Source organism: Schistocerca piceifrons, chromosome 4 (genome assembly GCF_021461385.2).
Source record: "Schistocerca piceifrons isolate TAMUIC-IGC-003096 chromosome 4, iqSchPice1.1, whole genome shotgun sequence".
Classification (NCBI taxonomy): domain Eukaryota; kingdom Metazoa; phylum Arthropoda; class Insecta; order Orthoptera; family Acrididae; genus Schistocerca; species Schistocerca piceifrons.
Window position 1 is genome coordinate 80,066,683 of NC_060141.1, and position 25,113 is coordinate 80,091,795.

General features: G+C 42.6%; 1 protein-coding gene across 1 annotated transcript in view; it reads left to right on the plus strand.

Annotated features, from left to right (window-relative positions):
- The first annotated feature begins 1,435 nt into the window (after positions 1–1,435).
- The window catches only part of LOC124796144, a 399,330-nt gene continuing 375,652 nt past the window's right edge, over positions 1,436–25,113 (plus strand). The window contains exons 1-2 of the mRNA XM_047260236.1: positions 1,436–2,045; positions 2,453–2,539. Of these exons, the coding sequence (XP_047116192.1) occupies positions 1,683–2,045; positions 2,453–2,539 (450 nt within the window). The 5' untranslated portion in view covers positions 1,436–1,682. The remainder of the gene's footprint in view (positions 2,046–2,452; positions 2,540–25,113) is intronic.

Genomic DNA, 25,113 nt, shown 5'->3' on the forward strand with positions numbered 1-25,113 from the left:
GCATCCTCCTCAGCTCTGGCGCAACAGTGGAAGAGTTTAACACATCAACACTTAGAAATATGTCTCATTTTATTGACCTAAGGTAAGAGTGCTGTCTGATTTTGCATTTTTATCTCTTTTTGTCTTCTGAAATTGGCTTCTGGGCAGTGTATCTAAAGTAAATAAAGTGTTTATTCAGCAAAAATGGGCGGTAAGAATACTGCATGAAGTAAATAACCATGCTGGTATATCCCGTAGAAGGCTTTATAAGATGCTTAGAATTATTATACTCAGTAGCCAGCAAATTTATTCCTTTATGGTTTCTTTGATGACAGTAAACATCAGTTTCACCTGAACTGTGATTTACACAATCTTGATACAAGACATTAAAACTATTTTCATGTACATCTCGCCTCTTAGTGTAAGGTTCAGAATGGAATTACAGTATGTACTCTGATGGGAAGAATTAAACATGCTCCATTCCAGCATTAAGTACGAAACTGGGAATCTCTACCACCTCAAAAGAAACTGAAGTACCCAACTCATCGGCTGCTCTTTGTACAAATTACCTAAAGATCTAGATCGAAGAATTGTAGAGTTCTGTTACCTACATTCCAAGCAGCAATGCTCATAAACCACCCGGGTGGTAATGTAAGCCTACTGTAAATTGGACTCAATATTTACAGATACAGCTGCTGGAAATCAACTGTATCGAATATAAATATTACTTTACTCATAACGGATAAATAGCAGCTGTTTCGCATAACGGAGGAGGATGCAAGTTTTTTATTTACCAAGCAGTAGTTTTCTTTCTAATTTACTTCATTAAATTTAGCCATCATATGCTTGATTTGTATTAAATGAGACATAGTGGTATTTTATTATTACTGCAGTAAACCTATTAAGTTTCTATGATTAGCTTGTGTTTTGCTAATGTTTACCGTAAGTCATTCCACACAACGAGGTTAGCTTCCACATTCCTTCTTGATGGAATCTACGGAAAACAACGAATGAATGAATGAATGAATGGGTGGATAAATATTTCCTCGATCAGTAGCAAAATATTCGATGTAACAGTCCATCTTTTTCCTTCTTTTCGCGTGCGTCTAACTACGTAAATTGCCGTTGATATTTGAAATGAACATCGAGTAAAATAATTCGACATTCATGAAAAGACAGATAACATAAATATGAAGAAAATTAGAGAAAAATACGTAATGAATCTGATTCATCACTTTATTAACATATAAATATTGCTCTAATTAAATGCAATTGTTTCTGATTAGCTGTCTATCCGACAAACCGTGTAGTATGCAATTAAATAATCCCCAATACATTTGTCCGATAGATCGCATATTGTCGATCATCGTGAAGGTGAGGCACGTTTTCGTTTGAACAACTCTGGAAAGTGGTGTAGCCTTGTGTGAAGCTCTCTGAGCTGCGGCTTTCAAACAGCGCTTGCGCAGAAGCCTGACGGCGTATTCCGGCTAGTTCAACTTCGATAGTTTGTGTATGTTGCAGCGATGTGCTCGTGTTAGTCGTGTTTAATGCTTGAAACAGTGGCATGTTGTGTTAATTGTTTACCATGAACGAAAATGTGTTTTCGTAGTATTATATGGTAGTGACAGTGTGAATGCAAAATAATATGTGTGCGAAGACACTCGCGAAACTGAACGAAAGGCATCATTCGAATTTTGTGTAAAATGGGAGACGGTCAGAAAATAGAATTTGATTTATCTGGCGACACTGCTCCCAACAATGCTTTTAGAAGCTCGTTTGCTAGGTCATTTGCGACTGAGTACAGACGTCAGAGTAAGTCACTCGACTATGCGTATTTTGAAGCGATACCGGTAACTGAAGAAGATGAAGACAACTCTCCTTGCAGTGGACCCCGTAGTTTAACAACAGATTTAAATACGTCACAATGTAACTTCAACACAGAACAAAATAAAATTGACCTTTCTTTGCCCGTGTTCGGCTTTCATGACTCTCCATTTGTTAGGCAAGCATTCCCAACTAGAAGACATCAGCATCGTGAAGTCTTCAAAATGTGGAAGGAAAAACAGGTGAATATTGTCAATGTAGATTAATTCCTCTAGGTAATAAAGTAGGTACCAAAATATTTTGGAGTCATTGTTGTGTGTGTGGGTTGTAAAGAATGTACTGCGCGGTAAATGTAAGGTTCTAATCATCGTAAGAGTATTTGCGCCTGGGTGTACTGTGTATTAGTTTTATACACATGCATGTATACGGTAGCCGGTAATCACGCGTCTAGTATCCAACTTAAAGATGCTTGTAAGTTTCGTGGTAGTAAGATTTGGGATTGCGTACGCTTCGGTGCTCTCATTGATTCTGTTGATATTGCACACGCTTCGGTTCTCTTATCGATTCTGTTGGTATTGCGCGCTTCTTGTTATTTACAATAGAATAGTTCTAACAAGATTCACAAAAATGCTTTCTTTATTCTGTTTAGGACGCACTGAAACTGGACAAGACCGAGGCTTCGAAAGATAACACAACGCAGGCAATTACGAGAGAAGCTGCGAATTCTTCCGAACAGGTCAGTATCACTGTTTCTCTCGCATTGTCGTCTGCTGACAGCATGTTTACAATGCGTTAAACGTAGGACTAAGACGCTAGCTCAAATTTAAACCGATGAGGTTACAGATCGCGGCCGTAAATGTTTTGGGCAACGATGAGCATATTAGGTCTTTCTTTCATGAAACTTTAAATGTTTGGAGTACACAGGTTAAAATGTAGTAGTCGGTGGCCATACTACGCAATGTAATGCCATTATAGTGCGTTAAAATACGGTGAGAGCGAAATGACCGATATTAATCGTACTGTTATTTGAATGAAGTTGTCTTCGGATTCCTATCTACTGTACTTGGTTTGCTGGCATAATATTTGTCGTGTTCGTAGATCATACTATGTATTCTGCGGTGATCAACAACGCACGAAACGTCTGAATGGTAATGTTAAAGGTGACATCGCTCAACTATCAGATATTTTAGCTTATTCCACCAACGAACGCATTCTTTGCCGTATAAGCTCTCGTTTGCAGCCAGTGCAACACAGACCACCGGCTACTCAGCTGTCATATTCTGCTGTTTTACATAGAACTGCCAATAACCTTAGGCCTATTGCTTTATATTTGCGTGAACGGAGCGAGTTACTATTACCGGCTGCTCTGATTTCTCTGTGGAGAGTGAGGTTCAGATGTTTTCGTATGCCGTGATTACGCTCCTTTGCATCACACTAGGCGAAGGCAGCGGTTACGCTGTTCGCAGTGGCAAATGATATCTGCATCCACAGTCTGCATATGACGGTCAAGTGCATAGCAGAGAATACTTCCAATTGTACAACATGTGAGGGTTTTTTTTTTCAGTTCTAGTCAAGTTAAAGCACGGGATGTAGTATTGCTTTTGCCGCTGTTAGTAGCCTGTCGGATATTTCAAGAATGAATCATACTACTCTCAGGAAACAAGGACTCGAGACAACTTACAGCACTTCTTATTAAATAAAACAGTAAACCAGTGAAAAACTGCTTTTAATAAACATTTTAAATACAAGAACGCACTTGTATTATCCGAGAAAACATGCAGCATTTCTTATTAAATAATTAAATAAGACAGTAAACTAGTAAAAAACTGCGAATATCTTCGGGGGGGGGGGGGGGGGGGCAGCTGGGTACGCCCATGGTTCGCTTCCTAGCAGATTTGGATCGGGACTTGGATTTCGCGGGCAATTCTCTCACCAACTGAGCTACATAGGCACGTCAGTGACCCGTCCTCACAGCCTCACTTCTGTTATACTTCTCTACTTCCTAAACTCCATTCTGTAGGGGCTTGTACGACTAACTCTAGAAAGATGTGCTACTGTAATGAATTAGCCTAGCCAGCTACAGTAGAGTTCTCCAGTAAAGGCTTCAGGTTCGAATTCTGCCCCGCCACAAAGTTTTAATCTGCTAAAAATCGGTTTTCCATTTTTCATCTGCTTTGTGTTCACAGTCCGACAAGAAGCGATACGTTGGGTCCGGGCTCGAATTCTGGCTCGCCACAAAGTTTTAATTTGTTAGGAAAAAGTTGTCTAGTTTGCTTCCTATTCACAGTCCGAGAAGAAACGATACGTGGCAGGTGCTGTTTATTCCAACATTCCTCTCTATATTATTTCTCGTGTACCATTCTGATTAGCAGGATACAAGGTTTCCACATTGTCCTCTTTTCAGACATTTCAATAAAGTTGAATCAGGGTTTGTCAACAGTTGAGTCTAAGAGTGTTGTCGAAGACGGCACCGCGTAGTGGTTTGGACTGTCATATTTCGGTGCCAATATACATTGTCGTCCACATTATATTTCCGAATTAGAATCTGAACCGTAAAGCACAGCAGTGACAGCGCTGGTGGTCGGGGAGAACCGATGAATGAAGGGTAAATCTGTAATTAGCGAGTTCCGTAGTAAAGAGGGGTGGAAAGACGCTGAGCAGTTCTTGTCTTCATCTTCACAAATAGTGATGTAAATGGATACGGCTATCTCGAGCGCTGCTTGGAGAATTTGAGTCGTTCCCAACTATTCTTATCGTGCTGCGCAGTGTCGAATGTAGTTTCTGCTTTTCTGAGCGCGATTTGTGATTTTGGTTGGAATGATGCGTCGGTGTAGTACAGAATCATCGTTTAGAGAGAAAACTTGTGATGCTTTCGCTCTTAGTAACTTGTCTCCATAGTGCCTGCAAGATAGCTCAATGTATTCGTCCAGGGAACTGGCCACCTGCAGTAAATGTTGCCGTGGTGGTTCCGCAGCCTTGTGCGGCTGCGATATATTCGGGGGTATCCAGTTCGAATGCTGATGTGGAAGAAATTTTGTACGTATGTGTTCGGCAGTAAGGAGAGGAGCAATAACGTCTTACAGTTCCATACTTTGCACTTGTGTGCTAGGCTAAATACCAAGTCTCTCCGCAGTCTTTTATCTAGAGTGAGGGCGTGTGATACTGTTGGTGATCCGTATGTCAGTTGTTTACTTCTAGGCGAGCCACCGCCTTGGTGCTATTAGGGAAATGGGTCATACGTCAGCTCCGTGTATCGAACGTGCCCATAGTCATCTCAAAACAGGAAATGTTAGACTACGTTGTTTTTGACAATTCTGAGTATGCATTAGTTTAATTTGTACCCTGGCACGAAGACAGGTTCCGACATAAAAAAAATTCCCACGTACACACCATACTGAAGCGAGAAGACAAGGATACCCAGAGGTAGTATGCCATAAGAATACAGTAAGAATCGCCGTTGGTGCAAGTTTAAGATACTCGCAGTTCCATATTAGTTACTATAATCACATACAAAATGTACATTTGTCATGGCATTATACTTCCCTGAAGAAAATTTTGAAACCTGGTAAACCAGTACCAAGCTTCTGAAGATAACGGTTGCTTGGGTAGCTCCGTCGGTAGAGCACTTGCCCGCGAAAGGCAAGGGTCCCGAGTTCGAATCTCGGTCTGGCACACAGTTTTAATCTACCAGCAAGTTGACGCGCTAACCGCCTAAATGCTATCTACTCGAAACGCTTGCATCAGGATATTTTAGCTACGGAGCTCATTATTTAGAATAATTTTTATTTCCTACATGCGGAATATCAGGATGTGAGAGGATACCAGTTCCGGCACTGACCTTGAAAAGTACGACACTCTTGGTTGAAATCAACAACTTAATTTTGTTGTATTGCTGGGGCAGTAGTGTCCCTCTATAGATATTTTTTTATTATGTACTGTAGTATGCCTACATTAACTGATTCGATAAATAGGGAAGACAGTAAAGATACAATGTCTCAGTTCACAGAACACCATCATCCCCCCCCTTTTTTTTTAAAAAAAAAGAAAAAAAAGTAAATGTGCCGAAAGACATTGCGTAATGTAGCCCAAGTGTAGAGCTATCCTTAGTAACATCCTTTCCATATTTAGTAAATGTTTCTTTTTAAGTCACTAAAATCGCGAAGTAAATTTAGAAATGTACTGCGTAATAGTTATCTAGGATGACTATTTTGTTCCTAATTACGTACTTAAACCATACCCTTAAGTATGACATTTATCATGGAAGGGAGAACAGGAGACGGATGTCAGATTTCGTCTCCGTCGACGTAAGCATTGCTGTATTCTGTTATCACCTGATGACAGGTAAGCTGAAGCTGTTTTCATAGCAACGGAAATGTTATTAAGGTCGTCTTTTTTCTTTTCTCACTCACATGGGGTCGATGTTGTCCTCAAGTTTGATCAGTTTTATTGTATTTAAGGAGATGGACCGGTGTGACGGTCGGTTTTGGAACCGATATTCATGATTTTGTTTTTGAGTAAAATAACTAACGAATTAGAAAACTGACTTTAAACCTTTATTGTGCACCCTTAAGGTTGTATTACGTATTTTTTTAAGTAAATTTGCACCCAGAGGACACTCCACGTCATCGACGAAAGGCGAAGGCGGTTGGTGGGAGCTCTGAATGCCACAGTTGTCAACCTAAAACAAAACTTTCAAAAAAGCTGTTTTGAAGCAGATGATATCGTGTAACGTAGTACGTAGGGATATTTGAAAACAATGGTTTTTAACAAAATGGCGGCTCTGAAATAAGTCGTTTTAGTTCGACTAAAAATTCCTTATAAAAACGTGCAGCGAAAATCGAAGTTAAAATATATCGCGAAACTCCTACGTACTACAATACGCAAAACGCAGACTCTCAAGTTACAAGAAAGTATAATGTAATTACATATGTATACAGTCATGTCACAGCTGTTGCCAACTGGAGAAACGTAGTTCTGCAGATGCTAGTACTTAAAGTTACAACTTGTGCTTTTAATACTGATATTGAGCAAACTTGTAATCGACTATGCCATCACCGTACAGTTTGTCATTTTCAAGCACTGGCATTTTACTTGGTATATAAAACAAAGCTAAATGATAAGTTAAACATATGCGAGACAAGCACGCGCTATCACTGTTTATCGTAAACGAATCATGTTATGAAGAGAAATCTTGCTGTGAATAGTATTTCTGTTGATCTTAAATTCCCTCTGTGATGCTGTCAGAAATTAACGGGATCCCTATCCCGTCAGTAACTACTGTATTGCATAGGTTATATTCGAGCGCTCGGATGCAGTAAATTGCGGTTCTAACATATCTTAACGTATATGGTCCTCTTCATATGAGTGAATCTTAAAAAAAACTAAGGAACATTTTAAGTCACTATAAAAATTAGGCAAAAAAATTCGACCCTTTCTGCCCCCGTAACTTTGTGGCCGGAAATGTGTAAACGTCCTTTTGTGTGAGATAGTATTTTAACTGTTTGTGTATCGTAGTTGCTAATGAGAAATTGAAGACCAGCCCTAGCATTCCCCGAAACGAGCGTGGGAAACCGCCTAAACACCACATTCAGGTTAGCTGATGCTGCAGCCACGGTCATTAATCCGCCGTGCGGATTTGATCAGTGTGTGGGCCCACCTCCCTGTCTCGAAGATCAGCTCGCCGCGAGTAGGTAACGGATATTGTTAAGGTAGTGTCAACAGAATTCATCATGGGGTACGTAAGCAGTCAACGTTAAGTGAATTACATTGAAGTGACAAATATCATGGAATACCTATCGTCCCGGACCACCTTTTTTGCCCTGCTTAATTCAGCTAGTCTAAGTGGCATGAACTCAAGTCTCCGGAATCCCTTGCAGAAATATTGAGCCATGCTGACTCCATAGCCGTCCATAATAGTGGAAGTGTTGCCGGTGCAGAAATTGGTGCATGAACTGACCTCTCGATCATGTCGAATAAATGTTGGATGAGATTCATGTCGGACGATCAGGGTGGCCAAATCATTCGCTCGAATTGTGCTCAATGTTCTTCAAACCAATTGCTAACAATTGTGGTCCAGTGACTTGACATCGTTTCTTGGATACATGAAGTCCATGAATGGCTGCAAATGATATCCAGTTATTCGAAGATCACCATTTCCAGTCAATGATCGGTTCAGTTGGACCAGATGACTCAGTCGAATCCAAGTAAACACAATCCACACAATTATAGAGCCACCATCAGCTTGCACAATGCCTTTTTTACAACTTGGGTCCATGGCTGCGTGGGGTCTGCGCCACTCTCTAACCTTACCATCAGCCCTTACCATCCGAAATCTGCACTCGTCTTACCAGGCCACAGTTTTCCAGTCGTCAAGGATCCAACCGATATGGTCACAAGTCCATGAGAGGGGCTGCAGGCGATGTCTTGCTGTTGGCAAAGGCACTCAAGTTGTTCGTCTGCTGCCATAGCCCATTAACGTCACATCTCACTGCATTATCCTAAAGTGTACGTTCGTCGTACGTCTCACATTGATTTCTGCGGTTATTTTACGCAGTGTTGCTTGTTTGTCAGTACTTTGACACTTCTACGCAAACTCCACTTCTCGATCGTTCTGCTAAGGCCGTTGGCCACAGCGTTGTCCGTGGTGGGAGAGAATGCTTAAAATTTGGTGTACTCGGCACACTCTTGACACTGTGGATCTCGAAATGTTGAATTCCCCGACGATTTCCGAAATGGAGTGCCCTATGCATCCGCATCCGCGTTCAAAATCTGTTAATTCCCAATGTGGTGCCATAATCACGTCAGAAAACTTTTCACGTGAATCACCTGAGTACAAGTTCCAGTTCCGCCAATGCACTGCCCTTTTATACCTTGTGTACGCGATACTAGCGCCATTTGTACAGGGTGTTTCAAAAATGACCGGTATATTTGAAACGGCAATAAAAACTAAACGAGCAGCGATAGAAATACACAGTTTGTTGCAATATGCTTGGGACAACAGTACATTTTCAGGCGGACAAACTTTCGAAATGACAGTAGTTACAATTTTCAACAACAAATGGCGCTGCGGTCTGGGAAACTCTATAGTACGATATTTTCCACATATCCCCCATGCGTAGCAATAATATGGCGTAGTCTCTGAATGAAATTACCCGAAACCTTTGACAACGTGTCTGGCGGAATGGCTTCACATGTAGATGAGATGTACTGCTTCAGCTGTTCAATTGTTTCTGGATTCTGGCGGTACACCTGGTCTTTCAAGTGTCCCCACAGAAAGAAGTCACAGGGGTTCATGTCTGGCGAATAGGGAGGCCAATCCACGCCGCCTCCTGTATGTTTCGGATACCCCAAAGCAATCACACGATCATCGAAATATTCATTCAGGAAATTAAAGACGTCGGCCGTGCGATGTGGCCGGGCACCATCTTGCATAAACCACGAGGTGTTCGCAGTGTCGTCTAAGGCAGTTTGTACCGCCACAAATTCACGAAGAATGTCCAGATAGCGTGATGCAGTAATCGTTTCGGATCTGAAAAATGGGCCAATGATTCCTTTGGAAGAAATGGCGGCCCAGACCAGTACTTTTTGAGGATTCCGGGACGATGGGACTGCAACATGGGGCTTTTCGGTTCCCCATATGCGCCAGTTCTGTTTATTGACGAAGCCGTCCAGGTAAAAATAAGCTTCGTCAGTAAACCAAATGCTGCCCTCGTGCATATCGCCGTCATCAATCCTGTGCACTATATCGTTAGCGAATGTCTCTCGTGCAGCAATGGTAGCGGCGCTGAGGGGTTGCCGCGTTTGAATTTTGTATGGATAGAGGTGTAAACTCTGGCGCATGAGACGATACGTGGACGTTGGCGTCATTTGGACCGCAGCTGCAACATGGCGAACGGAAACCCGAGGCTGCTGTTGGATCACCTGCTGCACTAGCTGCGCGTTGCCCTCTGTGGTTGCCGTATGCGGTCGCCCTACCTTTCCAGCACGTTCATCCGTCACGTTCCCAGTCCGTTGAAATTTTTCAAACAGATCCTTTATTGTATCGCTTTTCGGTCCTTTGGTTACATTAAACCTCCCTTGAACACTTCGTCTTGTTGCAACAACACTGTGTTCTAGGCGGTGGAATTCCAACACCAGAAAAATCCTCTGTTCTAAGGAATAAACCATGTTGTCTACAGCACACTTGCACGTTGTGAACAGCACACGCTTACAGCAGAAAGACGACGTACAGAATGGCGCACCCACAGGCTGCGTTGTCTTCTATAACTTTCACATCACTTGCAGCGCCATCTGTTGTTAAAAATTGTAACTACTGTAATTTCGAAAGTTTGTCCGCCTGAAAATGTACTGTTGTCCCAAGCATATTACAACAAACGGTGTATTTCTATCGCTGCTCGTTTAGTTTTTATTGCCGTTTCAAATATACCGGTCATTTTTGAAACACCCTGTATGTGTACGTATTACTATCCCATGACATTATCACGTTTACATGAATCTCTCTTAGAAATAGCCAGCTGTAAAGGCGGATGTTACTAGGAGGGGGAGATTTTGTAGGAAATAGAAAAACAGAGGCGTATGTGAAATCATAATACTGACTGCAGTCAGTCCCAAAGTGACCACGCTGCCGCAGTATTTGATCTAACTTCATCAATTTTTAGTGTAAGGAAGTATAGAGGAAAGAGGTTTCAATGTTTTATACTTTATTCAAAATGGAACACTGTAAATGCCACCCCATCCTTGGTTAGCAATCAGGTAATTTGCTGAGCAAAGCAGGCTACATTTTGAAAAGATAATTATGGTGCATTTGACATTGGACATAGAACAATTTTTTATGTGAAGGGGAAAGTACGTTTTATTTTAATAGCTACACGAGAAATGTAACCAAGCTGGAGACGCTGCGTGTTCTTTAAAATACATAGAATTGCGAGTGAAATTACTTGGGGAGGTGCATCAGACACAATTCGGAGCCGCACGCAGTAAAATTTAGTCGTGGCAGCAGAAAGTAGCCGTAAAACGAAGTATGAATTGCTAGGTTTCTACTTTAAAGGGAACAACTTGGTTTACAGATTAGGGAGGAAGCACGACAGAATAGCGTAAAACAGTCGTTTCCCCTATGTGGAAAATTATTTTCGTGGTTTGCTTATTTGTTAATTATATGTCGTTTGAGTAGTTACGATGAAGAGTCGAAGTTTTGTCGTAGCTGTCTTCAGAGACTCTTTAATCTTTCAGTAACGCCTTTCACTACTCTAGAGCATTCCGCATTGCCTCTTTCAATCAGCTGGAAGGATGCTACCGTCAACGCCGTGTGCAGGCACGTCCTGTCTGTGAGGCTCTTGCCGTCACCGAGCCAGCTGGCTCTCGCATTTGGGAGAAGCAGTGTTCAAATCACCGCCTTGATTTAGATTTTTTAGGTCTTGGTAAATCGATAAGGGCGAATGCCGCGATGATTTCTTTGAAAAGAATGCGTCTTCGCCATCTACCGGACTTTAAAAGCTTAATCTTCCTCCCGCACTTCGCTTGCAGTAACGATCCATTCTGAATGTGTTTTTCGAAAGCTGTCACACTTGTTTGTTTTCGTGGTATTTCGATTCACAACCAGAGAACAAATGGGTGTTCCTAGTACACAGGTTAGTACAGGTCATTGGATGATGACATAGTTAGATTATTCCATATATTATGTGGTTTGGTTGCAAAGCCAGTTGTGACACGACGATAATTCGAAGGTGTGAGCAACGTGGACCAACGTAATAAAAAAATTCCGTTGGTATCAACGTCATAACTGTAACTCATTTATGAGTTTGAAGATACGGATATATTTAGCGCCCTTTGAAAAGGGAATTTTTATTTCACTTGTACGGCCTCATTGGAATGTCTGGGAATCTGGTCTTACTTGCCTCTTTGCGGCTATCCTACGGCCATTCTTGTTTCCACGACGCGTGGGCATGAATCGACAAGTCATAATTCTCCTTGTAAAGCGACTTTATTCCAACGTTCTTATCTAAAAGTATACCTTCACATATGCCTCCCAAAGCCGCTTTCCGTCGACAGATTTTCCAATACCGCTTGTGATGACTGCTCATATAAATATTTCAGTATCGATTTAGCATATGAGTTTCTAGCTGCCGCATTGGCTCTTCCGCAGCCGATTTTCGTCCCCATATAAACGCTCAACCGTTTTTGAAACAGTCATAGCCTCTCCGGCTCCGTCTTGCTGTATAAAACGTCGGTGAGCTTTTATATGGCGTCGGAGAAGAAGAAATATTAAACGGAGGAAGAAATTATCCAGCTGCTATGTTGAACTGATGAGAAACAAACTTCTTGCTGACTAAAGTGGAAACTGGGTGCGCTGATAACCTTGGCGTTGAGCGCCCGTAAGCTACTTCCGGAAACCGGGAAAGCTAATTTCCAGAGCCCATAAAGACAAAAACAGCTGACAGTCGGGAAACAGACATTTTATTGGGCTAGGAAAGTCGATACAGAGGTAAACATGTGAACACGACAGCGAAAATCCATCACCGACATTAATTTTCTTCTTTCGGATGCTATGTCGTAGGCAAATACAAGATATGAAGACTCTCGTCAAGATATTTGTTAGGTGTAACGGAATGCTTTGAAATCCAGTAGCGTTCTACGGTACTGAATGAATGATTTCAGATCGCTAGCAAGTTACATAGCCCACAACACTGTTTTCAGTTAATATGAAACGTCGATAAAGGTATTTCAAACTATTTCACTCAACATTTCAGTGATCATTAACTCAGCGTGTCACTTCTTCTTCTGCTGATGCAAAAGCATAAACACAGTTGTGCCTGTAAAGTAAAGTTGGCAGCAACCAAAATATCCATAGCTGTTATTCGACTACTTCAATTCTGCAGTCTCCTCGCCGAGAGACTTTAGGGTCCACATATGAGACATGAATGTTAATTTTGTCACTTACAGCTTCTTTCACTTTTGGCGATGATTAGTATTTATGATAAAAGTGCTAATTTGTATAGCAGGTCGGACGTATCAGTTAATTTCACACTAATTTCTGCAGGCTCTCAGTAAAGCAGTATACAAGCCTCTAACGTCTCGCTCTCTCTCCGCCTTGCAATAGATCCAGACTTTGTGCTAGGCCACCTGCCCTTCTCTTATATTTTCATCTATTTCGCGTAGTTATTGTTTTCCTGTATGACTTTGCCCGTTAGCAGATGCATGAAGGGCTGCTGGAAAGTTCCTGGCTTTGCCTAGAAAGAATAAATCTAGTTTTGAAGTTACCCATTTATTCAATATATTCTTCCCGAGACTGACACACTTGGTACATCGTTATTGCAGCTTTTCTAGTCTGAGCAAATACGAGGCGTGTTTTTTAAGTAAGTACCGTTTTGAAATTTAAAAAAGAGGTGCTAAGATATCTCAATTTTTGCACGAAAGCCTGTACCTTAATCTACTTTTCTACATAATTTCCGTCAATATTGATGCACTTGTCATAACATTGTACCAGTTTTTGAATACCCTCCTCATAGAAGTCTGCCTTATGACTTGTTAACCACTGCATCACCACGGTTTTGACTTCATCGTCCTGAAGACGCTGACCGCCCAGGTGTTTCTTCAAGTGCGGGAACAGATGGTATTCACTGGGCGCTAGATCGGGGCTGTACGGAGGATGGTCTAGAGTTTCCCATCGAAAAGATGTGATGAGATCTTCGGTCTGATTCGCCACATGCGGACGGGCATTGTCTTGCAGCAAAACGATGCCCTTGCTCAACTTCCATGGACTACTGCTTTGATTCTGGTGTGACGTAGGCCACCCACGTTTCATCGCCCGTAACAATCTGGCTTAAGAAATCGTCACCGTCGTTGTGGTACCGTTCAAGGAAAGTCAATGCACTGTCTAAACGTATGGTTTTGTGCACATCCGTCAACATTTTCGGTACCAAACGTGCGCACAATTTTCGGTAATTCAAGTGCTCGGTCACAATGCCATACAAAACACTACGAGAAACATTAGGAAAGTCATCCCACCAGGAGGAATTCGTAAAGCGTCTGTTTTCTCTCACCTTATTGTCCACTTCCTGCACCAAACTTTCATTAACGACCGAAGGACGCCCACTCCGTTGTTAATCATGCACATTTGTGCGGCCATCTTTGAATGCTCTTACCCACTTTCTTACCATTGCATCACTCATAATGTTTTCTCTATAAACTGCACAGATCTCACGATGAATATCGATCGCTTTTAGGCCTTTAGCACTAAGAAATCTTATAACGGCCTGTACTTCAGTCGGCGGGACTCATGATTATCGGAGGCATCTTGGAACATTCAGTACACGACGTAAACAAGGAAGAATCAGACTGTAATGGCGTCAGTGCGTAGATTAAGGTACAGGCTTTCATGTAAAAAATAAAATAATTGAGATATCTTAGCACGTCTTTTCTTAATTTCAAAACGGTACTTAACTTAAAAAACACGCGTACGTCATGTGGTCGGTCGCGAAGCCAGCCCTGTACAGCCTCTTTGACATATTTAGTGTCCTGAAAACGGTTACTCTCCAGATGTTTCTTGAAGAGGGCTAGGTCTGGCGAGTAGGGTGGTTGACTAGTTGGAAGCCCAGGACAGCCACAACGTTGATCCATTGTCATGCAGCAAAAGAATTCTGTTCGTCAACTTTCCTTGCCGTTTGTTAATTGCATCCTTCAACCGATCCAGGTTAGCATAATATTGTCCAGTTATAGGAGATCCGTGAGGTAAATAGTCCGCCAACATTATGCCGTCTTTGTCCCAGAAAACGGACGCCATCACTTCTTTGGCCGATTTCTGGATGTGGAATTTCTTCGGCCTTGGAAACTCGCTGTTGTTTCGTTCTTTTGATTGTTCCGTGGTTGCAGAGTCATAAATGTGAAGCAAAGTTTCGTCCTCAGTGAGTTTCAAACTGGCTTTCGATGTCTTAGCGTGTTCCTTATGCTGATCACAGTTCAAATATTTCGGCGTCCATTTCGCTGAAAGCTTGTGCATGTCTAGGATTGTGTTGATAATGAAACCATCACGCTCCTGGGAGACGTTCAGATCTCAGCTGTCATTTTTGTGGATATTCGTCCTGAAGAATCAACTCATGGACAGCGTTGGATGTTGCAGTGTCCGTTGGAGTTTGTGGGCGACAGTTGCGGGGCTCGTGTCCAGCAATGAAATGGCCAGTCTTGAAACGAGGTATCACAGTTTTCTCAGGGCTGTAGGAAGCATACCCTTGTCTGTTTGTGATATTTCAGTGTGAATGTCGTTTGTAGATTTTCCCTGGCGAAACAAAAACTTCAATAAGGTTTCACTGACGAAAAACTTGATTGTGGCTCTTCCATCTCGGCTCTTATTTGCAACAGAACAAATTGTATGAATATTGAACATCTAATGTTTACACAATTATATATTAAGATTTCAATCTTTCAATTAGACCTCATTTACTACTTTTTTATTTCAACTGTAAGGCAAGAAAGCCAGGAACTTTTCAGCACCACTTTGTAGTCTTCTTCCTCTCCTCTGACCTTCATCCTCCAGTACCAGGATACTTCTGTCATTTACACTGACTGCTCTAAAAACATTGGTAGGAAGGGAAAGGCTTTTACGCCTCCCTCCGGTCAGGAACAATATTCGTTGTCAGGAACATACAGTGTTACTATGGCGGAGCTGACAACGATTAGCAGAGCCCTGCATTTCACTGAACAAGTCTTCTATGACCGCACTATTTATTTGCAGTGACACAGTGAGCAGTCTCCAGACTATTGATCACTGTTACTCTTGTGTCCTGTGATATGTTATTCGTGACCTTCCCTCTGACCTTATTTGTGCTGCCTGCTCAGTTGTCTTCCTGTGGGTACCAAGTCGTGTGGGTATCTCAAGGAATGAACTGGCTGACCGTTTGGCTGGAGAAGCGATTACTCGCCCTGTATTCGCTCTGATGACGCCTGACCTTTTAAAGGAAACCCTACAATTCTGCACCCGATAACGGAGGTCGAGAAATTCGCATCCTGTACTGTCGCAGAGTCGTCTGGGCCTCTGATTTAGACGTTCCACTCTGCTCCAAACCTGAGGATCGGGATCAACTCTGGGTACGATGCTACAAATACACACCTTAGCCTGGATCCCGCGTGCGTTGCTAGTTCCCTTCACCAAATCACCCAGCAGCTGAAAGGACCCGAGGATAGCCTCAGAACCCAAGCGCCAGACATCATTCGTGCTGACATGTGCCACTACATGCAGCCAGTTGCACCCAGTGCGCTCGATAGCCGCCGGCAGGGCCTCCTCCACACGACGGATGAGACCTCCCGGCAAACATACCGAATGCACACTGGAATTATTTCCCTCCTTGCCTGCTATCTCCCTGAGGGGCTCCATCACCTGCCTAACATTGGAGCTCCCAATGACAAGCACACCCGCCCTCTGTACTTGTCCGGACTGGGCAGGAAAATCGACTGCTGGCCGAACAGAAGAGGCAACCAGTACTGGCTCAGAGTTACCATCAACACTGGGTAGCAGCTCGTACCTGTTGCTAAGACATAGGGAGCCAACCACACGGCCTGCTCCCTCTTTCGCCTTCTGCCCAATGACTCGCGAACCCACCACTGTCTGCCACCCGCTCTGGAGTGAGGTCGGACCAGTCAGATGTTGCGTATCAGAAGCCGCAGTGATGTCCGGGTCACGAGAGGATTCCAATGGCACCCAAGGTGTCGCAGGTCTCGTCACTGGCGCCCCGACGTCGCCACAGCTCTGAGCATTAGCTAGAAGATTGTCGACGGTCGCCAATGCAGCTTCCAGCTGTTTACGGACCGCTGCCAACTCTCCTAGTGTACGCTCACAACAAGCTCAGTCCCTAAAATTGATACAGGGTGTTTCAAAAATGACCGGTATATTTGAAACGGTAATAAAAACTAAACGAGCAGCGATAGAAATACACCGTTTGTTGCAATATGCTTGGGACAACAGTACATTTTCAGGCAGACAAACTTTCGAAATTACAGTAATTACAGTTGTCAACAACAGATGGCGCTGCGGTCTGGGAAACTCTATAGTACGATATTTTCCACATATCCACCATGCGTAGCAATAATATGGCGTAGTCTCTGAATGAAATTACCCGAAACCTTTGACAACGTGTCTGGCGGAATGGCTTCACATGCAGATGAGATGTACTGCTTCAGCTGTTCAATTGTTTCTGGATTCTGGCGGTACACCTGGTTTTTCAAGTGTCCCCACAGAAAGAAGTCACAGGGGTTCATGTCTGGCGAATAGGGAGGCCAATCCACGCCGCCTCCTGTATGTTTCGGATACCCCAAAGCAATCACACGATCATCGAAATATTCATTCAGGAAATTAAAGACGTCGGCCGTGCGATGTGGCCGGGCACCATCTTGCATAAACCACGAGGTGTTCGCAGTGTCGTCTAAGGCAGTTTGTACCGCCACAAATTCACGAAGAATGTCCAGATAGCGTGATGCAGTAATCGTTTCGGATCTGAAAAATGGGCCAATGATTCCTTTGGAAGAAATGGCGGCCCAGACCAGTACTTTTTGAGGATTCCGGGACGATGGGACTGCAACATGGGGCTTTTCGGTTCCCCATATGCGCCAGTTCTGTTTATTGACGAAGCCGTCCAGGTAAAAATAAGCTTTGTCAGTAAACCAAATGCTGCCCACATGCATATCGCCGTCATCAATCCTGTGCACTATATCGTTAGCGAATGTCTCTCGTGCAGCAATGGTAGCGGCACTGAGGGGTTGCCGCGTTTGAATTTTGTATGGATAGAGGTGTAAACTCTGGCGCATGAGACGATTCGTGGACGTTGGCGTCATTTGGACCGCAGCTGCAACACGGCGAACGGAAACCCGAGGCTGCTGTTGGATCACCTGCTGCACTAGCTGCGCGTTGCCGTCTGTGGTTGCCGTACGCGGTCGCCCTACCTTTCCAGCACGTTCATCCGTCACGTTCCCAGTCCGTTGAAATTTTTCAAACAGATCCTTTATTGTATCGCATTTCGGTCCTTTGGTTACATTAAACCTCCGTTGAAAACTTCGTCTTGTTGCAACAACACTGTGTTCTAGGCGGTGGAATTCCAACACCAGAAAAATCCTCTGTTCTAAGGAATAAACCTTGTTGTCCACAGCACACTTGCACGTTGTGAACAGCACACGCTTACAGCAGAAAGACGACGTACAGAATGGCGCACCCACAGACTGCGTTGTCTTCTATATCTTTCACATCACTTGCAGCGCCATCTGTTGTTGAAAATTTAACTACTGTAATTTCGAAAGTTTGTCCGCCTGAAAATGTACTGTTGTCCCAAGCATATTGCAACAAACGGTGTATTTCTATCGCTGCTCGTTTAGTTTTTATTGCCATTTCAAATATACCGGTCATTTTTGAAACACCCTGTATGTCTCAAATGGCGCTACGGAGTTTGAGATGTGTACCAAATATACCAAAGGGGAATAAAGTAACATTAAAAATTGCTGTGTAGGTCACGCGTGCACTACATGCAGGAAGCGGCTACTGGGGTATCGGAGTACGTGTGGCGCGCACATGGGGCTTTTTGAGGTTAGAGAACCCCTCCCATGGGATCAAAGAGGATTTGCTTGTTAAATCAGCCACAGTGATCTCAGAGAATCTTGGTCCTCGCAGATCAGAGATAGAAAAGATTAATATGATTTTAGTAAACTGCAGGAGCATCCAAGGAAAGGTCCCGGAATTAGTATCGCATACTGAAGGTTATAATGCACAGATAGTATTGGGAACAGAAAGCTGGTTGAAACCAGACGTCAATGACAACGAAATCCTAAGTTAAGATTGGAATGTTTATTGTAAGGATAGGTTAGTCACCAGTGGTGGCGGCGTGTTTATAGCAGTAAAAAATTCGATAAAATCTAGCGAGGTTATCACGGATTCTGAATGTGAATTAATCTCGGTGAAATTATGAAAGAACGCTCAAAAATGGCGATCGGGTCCGTTTATAGATCACCTGCGTCAGGATCTGTTGCTGTAGAGCGCTTCAGACAAATTGCAGAATACCATTAGTAATTTTTCTGATCATGCCGTTGTGATAGGGGGTGACTTCAACTTGCCAGGTATAGATTGCGAGTGTTATGCCATCAAAACTGGTGCCAGAGACAGGAATTCGTGAGGCACTGTTCTGGATCTCTTTTCAGAAAATTACCTTGAGCAGATAGAGAATAAACTCGTGAGGGTAACGTCTTAGACCTACTGGCAACAAACAGACCTGAACTTATCGAATCAGTTAACGTAGCGGAAGGTATCAGTGATCATAAGGCCTTGACGGCATCTATTACGACGTGTCCTACAAGGAATGCTAAGAAAGGTAGGAAGGGTGACAGGATACAAAATTCAGAATCTCAGCTGTCAGCATCAAATATTGGGTGATGAGGACGAAGATGTGGAGAACAAATGGAAAAATTCAAAGGTATCATTCAAAAAGCCCTAGACAAGTATATTCAGAGTAAGGTTTCAAGGGATGGAAAAGACCCACCATGGTTTAATAGCCGTGTTAGAAAAGCGCTACGTAAACAAAGAGCACTTCATCTCAGATTCAAGAGAAATAAAAACCTGTCTGACAAACTAAAGCTGAATGAAGCGAAAATGAGCGTAAGCGTAACACTGTCCCTCCTTTCAATCGTCATACGAACATCGAAATGATAGATATTGAGATAACCGATCGCGGATTTTTAAAGCAGCTACAATCGCTTAGTAGTGGATAGGACCAGATGGGATAACTATAGGCCGGCCGGGGTGGCCGAGCAGTTCTAGGCGCTACAGTCGGAAACCGCGCGACCGCTACTGTCGCAGGTTCGAATCCTGCCTGGGGCATGGGTGTGTGTGATGTCCTTAGGTTAGTTAGGTGGTGGTGGTGGTTAGTGTTTAACGTCCCGTCGACAACGAGGTCATTAGAGACGGAGCGCATGCTCGGGCTAGGCAAGGATTGGGAAGGAAATCGGCCGTGCCCTTTCAAAGGAACCATCGCGGCATTTGCCTGAAACGATTTAGGGAAATCACGGAAAACCTAAGTCAGAATGGCTGGAGACGGGATTGAACCGTCGTCCTCCCGAATGGTTAGTTAGGTTTAAGTAGATCTAAGTTCTAAGGGACTGGTGACCTCAGAAGTTAAGTCGCATAGTGCTCAGAGCCATTTGAACCATTTTGATAACTATAAAATTCTATAAAGACTGTGCGAAAAAACTTGCTTTCCTTCTAGCAGTAATTTATCGTAGATCGCTTGAGCAACGAAAGGTACCTAACGACTGGAAAAAAGCGCGGGTCATTCCATTTTTTAAGAAAGGCCGTAAGACAGACCCACACAATAATAGACCTATATCGTTGTAGAATTATGGAACATGTTTCATGCTCAAGAATTATGACGTTTTTGGAAAGTGAACATTTCCTCTATAGAAATCAACATGGATTACGCAAACAGAGATCCTGCGAAACTCAGCTCGCTCTGTTCCTCCATGAGACCAACAGCGCAGTGGGCAACGGGGCTCAGGTTGATGCCGTGTTCCTTGATTTGAGTGAGGGATTTGACACCGTCCCGCATTGCCGTTTAATGAAAAAAATACGAGCTTACGGAGTATCGGAGCAGACTTGCGTTTGGATTCAAGACTTTCTTGCAGACAGAACTCAAACACGTCGGTCTTAACGGAACTAAATCGACAGAAGTAACGTCCGCAGTAGCACATGGAAGCGTGATAGGACCGCTGCTGTTTACAACATATATAAATGATCTGGTAGAAAGCGTCGGGTGCTCTTCAAAGCTATTCGCAGATGATGCAGTTGCCTATACTAATGTAGCAACGCAAGAAGATAGTAAGAATTTGCATAACGTCGTGCAGAGAATTGGTGAATGGTGCAGGCTCTGGCAGTTGACCCTGAACTAAATAAATGTAACATATTGAGCATACAAAGAAAAAGAAATGCGCTACTGTACAGATACACTATTGATAACAAACAGTTGGAGACTGTCTGCCGTAAAATATCTAGGCGTAACTATCCAGAGCAACCTTAAGCGGAATGTCCACATTAAACAGATAGTGAGAAAAGCAGATATCAGACTCAGCTTCATCTTAAGAATCTTAAGGAACTGTAACTCATCCACGAAAGAATTGGTTTATAATGCGCTCGTTCGTCCGATTCTTGAATATTGTCAGGTAGAACTGATAGAGGAGGTTGAGAAGATCCAACGAAGAGCGGCGCGTTTCGTCACGGGATCGTTTAGTTGGCGAGAGAGCGTCACGGAGATGCTAAACAAACTCCACTGGCAGACATTGCAAGAGAGGCGTTGTGCATCACGGAGATAATTACTATTGAAATTCCGGGACAGCACTTTCCAAGAGGAGTCTGACAACATATTACTTCCTCCCACAAACATATCGCGTATTGACCACTAGGAACAAACTCGAGAAATAAAGAGGCTTGCCGACAATCATTCTTCCCACGCACTATTCACGAGTGAATCAGTGTTTGAGGGATCAGCAGATAGCGGTATCGAAAGTATCCTCCGCCACACACTATTAGGTGGCTTGCGGAGTATGGTGTAGATGTAAATATAGATGGGGTGCGGATGTGCGAGTGCGAATAAGGCCTCTGTTCACTCGGTAATGGAACAAGATATGATGGGAAACTACCATCTCTAATTTCGTACTTTCAAGGAGGCTACTACTGCTTGGCGCTCCTTTTCTCATTATTCCCGGAAGGAATCCACTATTTTATGTCGCCTCCACGTCGGACATAACAGACTAAACCCTAGTTTTATTTTGTGTAACGTGCCACCCCCAAATTCTGGTTGCGGAACCTTACAGACAATAACCCTTATCCTGGTGGAATGCCCCTGCTTCTGGCCCTCTGTTCGAAGCATGGTCGTCCGAATTACTTGCCTCTACTATTGGTGAATGATTCGTATACATTTGAACCTTTTCTCGTTTTCTCTGTCAAAGTGATTTTTATCTTCAGGTATATAAGGTTTTAAACTACCGTCGGGTCCGGGCAGGGGCAGGATGGTTGGTGTTCGGGGCGTCTCCCGCTATATACTGAGCCTGAGGGACCCTCGAGCCAACTCATATGCCACCTGTGCTTTGATCCCTCTTTTACTCTATTTTAATTGTTTTTAGAAGCGGCTTGACTCCTTTTCTGTCGTACCCTGTTGTCCAATTCAGGGGTTGCACTCTGTCGAGCAATGGGTGCTCCCTAACGATTTTATTATAACGAATGAAGAGTGAGGCGACTGGATGGGACGGCACCTGTCGCATGCAGAGCTCTGGGGATACCTACGTCATGCCTTACCATTTCTCTCGTCGTTTTTTTTTTAATTTGTGAAGGCCTAACTGATATCCATTGCGTTTGAGCCTTCTCACTTCTACTGTTCTGAATCTCCTGAGTAGAAGTCATTCTTTGCTGTGTAACTTTCGTCGCACCACCCTTGATCGGACTGGCGAGGTCGGATGCAGGTAGGGTTTCTCTTGCCATGGATGGGCACTGGGAGACCCCAAGTCTGTTTTGACCTGCTTACTGGCCCCATCCATGTAATTTTCCGTAAAATATTTCTCGGCTCTGGCATCGGTATTACCTTCAGTGCTCCGATTTTACCACTTCTATGTGGTTTCATCGTCAGAACATGTTCCTGCCGGACATAACTAACTCCAGATGAACTGTCCCTTGACAGCTCAATATGTGACTTGGCCAATTATTTGTTTTATTTATGGTGTCTTAGGGCCTCACTCACGAGCGACGGATCGCTGACGATATCGCCTGTAGTTGGTCGCGTGCTGTTACAGTGCCACACACGAGCGATTTAGCAAGTGATTTCGTCCATTAGTTCGAACGCCTCTCTCGTTGAGATCTGCTGTGGAAAATGTATTGTTGTGTTTAGCAGTATTTTCAGTTGATCTTCCTTTGTCCGTTGATAATAGTAACATAATAAATTAAAAGAATTGTAACTCATTAAAATTGCTTTGAAACGTTTTCCTTGTAAACTATGGCCTATGTTACATAATAGATTTTTCATTGGCACCAGTTCTCATGCGTACATCGGTCCCATCCATTTCGGAAATGTTTTTGTTCGTTGATAGTCTATTAGTGTTACTGTAAGTACTTACATAGTGCTGCTGAAATATTGGTTAATGGAACACTTGTAAGTGGTGCGAGGGAGAGCCACACTATATGAAATTAGAGATGCTTAAGTGCAACTGTGCGAGCGGTATGTCTTATTAAACATTTGAACTTTACACGTAATATTATCTCTTTCGAAGTTAAAAACTACAATAATGCGTCTAGTTGTTTCACAAATTCAAAATTACCAGACGGAGTTCTGTATATCGTTATTACAAGTATGGACCTCCCATGAATTTCTATTTCTACGGCACAACCTTTAAATGCTAATAACTGCAAAATCTAAAAATGCCATTGTTTTTCTGTTTGTTTTTCTTCTTAACATAAATGGCAATCCCAGATTCAATTTTACTTTTCAGAGAGGTTTGTTCTCCCCAAATAACTATAAATTATAACGTAGAGTTCTAACTGTACGCGACCATAGCGAAATTAATAATAATAATAATAATAATAATAATAATAATAATAATAATAATAATAGCCGGCCGCGGTGGTCTAGCGGTTCAGGCGCTCAGTCCGGAACCGCGCGACTGCTACGGTCGCAGGTTCGAATCCTGCCTCGGGCATGGATGTGTGTGATGTTCTTAGGTTAGTTAGGTTTAAGTAGTTCTAAGTTCTAGGGGACTGATGACCACAGATGTTAAGTCCCATAGTGCTCAGAGCCATTTGAACCAATAATAATAATAAGAAGAAGAAGAAACCCACAAAACCAGCATGGCAACACAGGCTACAGATCAGAATAGAAAAACTGAGAAAAGACATCGGACAGCTAACACAATTTATAAGAAATGAAATGTCAGAAAAAAAACCGAAAAAGCTTAGGTAAAATCACACAAGAAGTGATAGAGCAATTAGATGAAAAGAACCATAAATTACAAGCATTGGCCAAACGACTAAGAAGATACAAAAAAAGTGAAAATAGAAGGAAACAAAACCAAACATTCAACACAAACCAATAGAAATTTTACCAGACAATAGATAACACACACATTAAAATAGACAATCCACCAAACATAACAGACATGGAACACTTCTGGACCAACATATGGTCAACCCCGGTACAACATAACAGGCATGCACGGTGGATACAAGCAGAAACAGATACATTCGAGATGATAACACAAATGCCTGAAGTGAAGTGATAATTTTGCAACATGAAGTCACCCGAGCAATTAATTCTACTCACAATTGGAAAGCCCCTGGAAAAGATAAAATAGCAAATTTCTGGTTAAAGAAATTCACCTCAACACATTCACATCTAACTAAATTATTTAACAGTTACATTGCAGACCCATGCACATTCCCTGATACACTTACACACGGAATAACTTATCTGAAACCTAAAGATCAAGCAGACACACCAAACCCAGCTAAATATCGCCCCATAACGTGCCTACCAACAATATACAAAATATTAACTTCAGTCATTACACAGGAATTAATGACACATACAACACAGAACAAAATTATAAATGAAGAACAAAAAGGCTGTTGCAAAGGAGCACGAGGATGTAAAGAGCAACTGATAATAGATGCAGAGGTGATATATCAAGCTAAAACTAAACAAAGGTCGCTACACTACGCATACATTGATTAGCAAAAAGCTTTTGATAGCGTACCCCACTCATGGTTACTACAGATATTGGAAATATACAAAGTAGATCCTAAATTGATACAGTTCCTAAACACAGTAATGAAAAATTGGAAAACCACAATTCAAGTAATATCACATCACAGCCAATACAGATTAAGCGTGGAATATACCAAGGAGACTCATTAAGTCCTTTCTGGTTCTGCCTTACTCTGAACCCACTATCCAACATGCTAAATAATACAAATTATGGATACAATATTACTGGAACATACCCACACAAAATCACACATCTGCTATACATGGATGATCTAAAATTACTGGCAGCAACAAATCAACAACTCAACCAATTACTAAAGATAACAGAAGTATTCAGCAATGATATAAATATGGCTTTTGGAACAGACAAATGTAAGAAAAATAGCATAGTCAATGGAAAACACACTAAACAAGAAGATTACATATTGGATAACCACAGCGACTGCATAGAAGCGGTGGAAAAAACAGGTGCCTATAAATATCTAGGATACAGACAAAAAATAGGAATTGATAATACAAATATTAAAGAAGAACTAAAAGAAAA